Source organism: Eptatretus burgeri, chromosome 9 (genome assembly GCF_056783735.1).
Source record: "Eptatretus burgeri isolate ZD-2024b chromosome 9, Ebu_testis_v1, whole genome shotgun sequence".
Lineage (NCBI taxonomy): Eukaryota > Metazoa > Chordata > Myxini > Myxiniformes > Myxinidae > Eptatretus > Eptatretus burgeri.
The window spans coordinates 80,526,943-80,532,942 of record NC_140969.1 but is presented as its reverse complement, the minus strand read 5'-3'; the positions used below and the strand labels follow the sequence as shown (position 1 = coordinate 80,532,942).

At 48.6% G+C, this 6,000-nt stretch overlaps 1 protein-coding gene across 1 annotated transcript in view; it reads right to left on the bottom strand.

Annotated features, from left to right (window-relative positions):
• Positions 1 to 376: 376 nt before the first annotated feature.
• The window catches only part of RIOK1 (RIO kinase 1), a 98,817-nt gene continuing 93,193 nt past the window's right edge, over positions 377 to 6,000 (bottom strand). The window contains exon 18 of the mRNA XM_085895742.1: positions 377 to 2,853. Within this exon, the coding sequence (XP_085751868.1) occupies positions 2,746 to 2,853 (108 nt within the window). The 3' untranslated portion in view covers positions 377 to 2,745. The remainder of the gene's footprint in view (positions 2,854 to 6,000) is intronic.

The window sequence follows — 6,000 nt, the reverse complement described above, 5'->3', positions numbered from 1 at the left end:
CGAGGACGACCGCGAGAGGGAGCAGTTGGGCCATCTCCACCAAACACCGGAATTGAAAGGTCGTCACCCCGGATCACTCCAGAGTCGATGGGTCGCTTAAAGGACCGTGGTCGCCAATACTTTGACGGCGTGAGGTAGGGTCCACTTGTCTATTCAAATTTACCTAAGTACTCATGCCATCTAACTACCGGGGAAGCCACACCCTCGGCCGGCTTTGTCCGAACCGAGTCGCTGTTACCGACTCGGATCCGGCGTAACCGAGCAGAAATTACCAAAGCCGCGCCGGCCCAAATGACAATTTACGCCACAATCGGCCTTCCGAATTCTCAAGCCCTAACCATGCCAGGCCAATGAAAGAAAAACACGGACAACGAACTGCATCATTTAACAGGGGTTTATTTACAATAATCGGGAAGGGAGACACAGAGCAAACTTATTCCGAATATACAGGCATTGTACATGAGCAATCAACACTTATACAATTTCTACTTATAGGACACCACCACACACACACACACACACACACACACACACACACACACACACACACACACACACACACACACACACACACACACACACACACACACACACACACACACACACACACACACACACACACACACACACACACACACACACACACACACACACACACACCAAAAGAAAATGGACCCGGATTATCTTTATTTCAACCCTCGCAGCCAAGGGTATAGACAGGCTGGAGGTCAGAGTTTGGTCAGTACCTGACCGCCTCGTGCAGTTTGGCCCGCAACTGCAGGTGTAAAACTCGGGGTCGTCAGCGAGCCCAGACATGTTATAGCGGGGTCCATGGTCGCTCCTCACAGAGGGTCAGCGAAGATTCCCGGCTCGGACTCCGGGTTATTGCTCGACAAAATGAGAGATGGAAGTCGACGGCTGTGGAATAGTCAGAGGACAAGCTTGAGACACGGCAACGGCGACCACCAACGACACTCACCAAGAGCAATGGCGACCCCTTTCTTTTCCGACAATTCCAACCCAACTCCAGCGAGCACTCAGGGAAGCCTGGCGATTATCCCTCCCCCAGGCAGGGTGGGGTCATCGGTCCTCTGAGGTAATCTTTGCCCTGATTGGACAGGGTTTTGTGGGGCGATATCTGTCCCCCTCTGATTGGACAGGGGGAAACCCCTACCTTTCTGGGGCAGATTCGGAGCTCTGAGGTAATCTTTGCCATGATTGGACAGGGTTTCGTGGGGTTATGTGCTGGCCATCCGTGATTGGACAGGGGGGAACCCCCTCTTTTCCTGGGCAGGGTCGGTGTTCTGAGGTGAGGAAACCTCCACCCAAGTCCGTGGTCAAACGCAAGTGGGCAATGGCGTCAATGGTGCGAAGAAGTGAAAGATTGATTTGTTGGCGTTGGGTATTGCAAAAATCTAACTAGAAAGAAATTTTGTAGCGCACACATGTAATTCCCTTTAGACATAGGGAGGAATCTAACTCAAACACACACTTATTGAAATAACTGCTTTGGGACTGCTGTCCATTTGTGTGCAAATGGCTGCCAGATTCGTAACACTACAAGGCCCCGACTCCACAAACTCTTCTTCGTCGTGGTTAACTGGGCTGCAAGCGTAATTATTTGTATACTGCAACCATATCCTGATGTAGTTGTTATTTTTATGCTTCATGTTGGAACACTCATTTTAAACCATTGGGTCAATTTGATATTATTTATGGCGCATTACAATGGAGTGTTTTCACATTTGTGTGTTATCAGCCGCACGTCAGGGGTCGCACTTTTGGCCACCAGGGCTGCCAGTGGCTCGTGGGCCGTGCCATGAAGAACAGGGTCCTAGGGGATGAAGACATGGTCAGAGAGGTGAAAATTGGGCATGAAATTTTTAACTCAAAATTTGATATTGGATAAATCCTGGTGGATCTTTTTGCCATCTTTCAACTTTGCTTCAGAAGGAAAGCATGAGGATTTGCAATGGCGCACCATTGACTTCACTCAAGTTTAATTTACAATTCATCTCCCTGAAAATAATACCCAAAAAGCCGATTAGTTTTACCAATAGCTGCAGAGCACTGTGCTGTGGGATTACCCCTTCCCTCCCCCAATTCCCTGTCGATTATCACAATACAGATCCTTTTCCTTTGTCAAATTCTACAAGATTGCCCCTTGCCTTATGTAGTTTCTATTTTCATCATTCTTATGCATCCCCAGCACTTTACATTTCCTAATGTTAAATTTATCTGCCAATCTTTAACCCAATCTATGAAAGTGATGAAACCTGAATGTGACCACCACCCCCCCCCATCCATCCCCATCCCCGTCCCTCCCCCCCCTCCTATCTACTTTACCTCCAAGCTCTGTGCATGTTCGAAAAGCCCTCACCACGATGCAAAATCATTAATGCAAATTATAAAACAATGGTCCATGTACTGATCGCTGTGGTAACCCAGCACTAACAAACTCACAGCCAGACATCTCTTCATATTCACAGCCACTCTGCTTCCCATCACCAATCCAGTAAGCTATTCTACCAGCAACTTCACAAGCCCTTACCATAGCAAACAAATGTCAAACACAAACAGGATGCATGTGTGCTGATGAAACATCATGTTGACAAGTACTTTTTCAACACGATGTAGGTCATCTGACAGGAAGAAACAATACGATTGCACTGTTTTATTTTTCAAACAGCACATGGTGTTTTTGGAAGACTGCCCCAAACAAATACTGGTCCCCAAGTACAAACTTCACTGTCTCTTCATCTTGGCCACCTTCTCTCTGCGTTTCTTAATATGCTTTGGAACTTTGTGTTTCCTCCTTTCACGATTTGCCTCCTTCACCAGCTTCTTACGTTCCTGCAGGATTGACAGCAGTTTCAAAATTTACAATAATGCCGAGAGAGTGCAAACCAACTTCGCATTAAGGCAAATTTGTCAATGTACATGATCAATATCTGGGCTAAAAATTGAAGCAATATAATCAGAACTAATGAAGCCCACAGGCAATTCTTTCTTCAGGATTGGTGAACATGTATTTTTTTTGCTCCCAAAATGCATTATTTATGATCAGCAATACCATGCAGTCATAAAAGCTTTTAGAAAGGCACCTGGGGCAAATAAAAAATGGGGTGGGGAGGGGTGGGGAGAGAGAGGGGCAATAGATTGCCAACAGCAATTTAAAAATATGCATAATCTTCAGATGAACTCTCAGCCATTATCGATGAGTAATGCCGTGTGTGATGCAACCAAGTTTAAATGTAAAATGTATATTACGCTCCGCCCATGTCATCTTGCCTCATGCATATTTATGCTCCGCACATGTCGTCTTGCCTCATGCATAATTACGCTCCGCCCATGTCGTCTTGCCTCATGCATAATTACGCTCCGCCCATGTCGTCTTGCCTCATGCATAATTACGCTCCGCCCATGTCGTCTTGCCTCATGCATAATTATGCTCCGCCCATGTCGTCTTGCCTCATGCATAATTACGGTCCGCCCATGTCGTCTTGCCTCATGCATATTTATGCTCCGCCCATGTCGTCTTGCTTCATGCATATTTACGGTCCGCCCATGTCGTCTTGCCTCATGCATAATTACGCTCCGCCCATGTCCGGCCTCATGCATATCTATGCTCCACCCATGTATGCTTCATGCATATCTATGCTCCACCCATGTCCTGCCTCATGCATATCTATGCTCCACCCATGCCCTGCCTCATGCATATCTATGCTCCGCCCATGTCGTCTTTCCTCATGCATATTTACGCCCCGCCCATGTCCTGCCTCATGCATATCTATGCTCCGCCCATGTCATCTTGCCTCATGCATATCTATGCTCCGCCCATGTCGTCTTTCCTCATGCATATTTACGCCCCGCCCATGTCCTGCCTCATGCATATCTATGCTCCGCCCATGTCGTCTTGCCTCATGCATATCTATGCTCCGCCCATGTCGTCTTTCCTCATGCATATTTACGCCCCGCCCATGTCCTTCCTCATGCATATCTATGCTCCGCCCATGTTGTCTTGCCTCATGCATATCTATGCTCCGCCCATGTCGTCTTGCCTCATGCATATTTATGCTCTGCCCATGTCGTCTTGCCTCATGCATATTTATGCTTCACCCATATCGTCTTGCCTCATGCATATTTATTCTCCGCCCATGTCATCTTGCCTCATGCATATTTATGCTCCGCCCATGTCGTCTTGACTTGTGCATATTTATGCTGGTGTTAATTAGACAAGGATAAGGGACAATTTCCCCCAGTATGTGATTTCCCCCTGTGACCTATTCCTACGTTTTTTCATTTACAAGCCAACCATGAAAGAGTTGCGTTTTTATACAAACAACAACCAGAACCACAAGCAAGGCAGGCGTCCCGAGCAGGCGAGAGGCACCGCCTTCCCGGGTTTTTTATGCGAGAAAGTCACGTCCCGGAGGTGGATGGTGGATTGGTGTGAGGTCGAGGAAAGATTGGGAGTGAACACACGAGTTTGGTGTGAGGGACGCAGTTGTAGTCGAGGGAGGAACGTGACTGGGATGGAGGATCTCGCTTTGCTCTCCTCTTGACACAAGAAAATGGCTTTCCTTCGCCGCATGAAGACGACGTGATTCTCGTCTTCATGCTAAGGCAAATTGGCTCACGTGGTGAAGCAAGACGCTAGCCATTGGCTCATAGTTGGGTTGTGAGAGATCGACCTCGAAGCCATGTGTATATCACCAAAGAGACAGCGCCATTCTGCAAAGCCGTGGCGTCGGTGAGTAGAATTGACGAGGAGGCTGCACGGCGGCCTTTGAGCCTTGGCATTGAATATCGCCTCAAAAATTGCCTGACATATGTTTCCCACTCGGTGAGGGAGCGGCTTGGCACCATTTTTGGCATGTCTACACGGGCAGGTTCAGGTCAGGTTCGATCAGGTCAGGTTTTGTCAGGTCAGGTTCGATCTGTGACCTGCTACAGGTACCATGTAAACCTGTACTAACCTGTTCCATGGTCGGGTTGTCGGCGACTAAACCGTCTCCCCCACCAGGTTTTCTGGTGAGGAGGGTGTTTAGATATGGACACCCAGCAGGATTAAAAACAAAACCTGTCAAAGGGCGGAGGAGCACCTTGTGAGTCAACGGCCATCCATATCTAGTGCCCAACTGTGTCTGCGGACGTCCTCCTGCAGTTGGGTCACTTCTTATTAGGAGGTTGGTGGCAGGATTTGCACTCCGGCCACCGTAAAACCCTTCATTCCGCAAAACGCAAAAACGCAAAAAAATCTGAAAACCCACTCCGTGGGAGTACCTCCTGTGCAGCTTCCCTTCGCAGGGCAGCTCACCGGATGAAGGGATTGGGGCAAAGCCTTCGGGACCCCCAATCTTTGATAGGAGGGAAACCACGGGGTAACATCCCTGGGTCAGGTTTGCGGGAGAGTGTGTCGGAGTGGTGCTGAGGTGTCGTCCACCAGACGGCGGTCTCCTTGGGTTAACCTGAGGCGGTCCCTTCGGGTGGGTGCCTGGAATGTCCTATCCCTAAGAGAGGATGATCACCTGTCTCTGTTATCATCTGAGCTCAAGCGTTTGGACATTGGGATTGCAGCTCTCTCTGAGGTTAGGAGACCGGATTGCGGCGAGATAATGGTGGGTGGTTACACCTACTATTGGTCTGGTCGCTATGATGGTTACCATACCCAAGGAGTTGCTGTAGCTGTGTCCAATAAGCTGACCCCAATGATAATTGAGGTAACACCGGTCAACGAGCGTATTATGAGATTAAGGATTCGTCACTCCTTACGTGTCATTTCCCTGGTCTCTGTTTATGCTCCGACTGAGGCGAGTGATCTCACCGTGAAGGATGCATTCTACGCCACACTCGAGTCTGTGGTTGATCAGTGCCCCAGACGAGATACACTTCTAGTCTTGGGGGATTTCAATGCATCGACTGGAACTGATAGGGACGGTTATGAGGTGTGTGTTGGTCCCCATGGGTCAGGAACTATGAACCAGAATGGCACTAAGT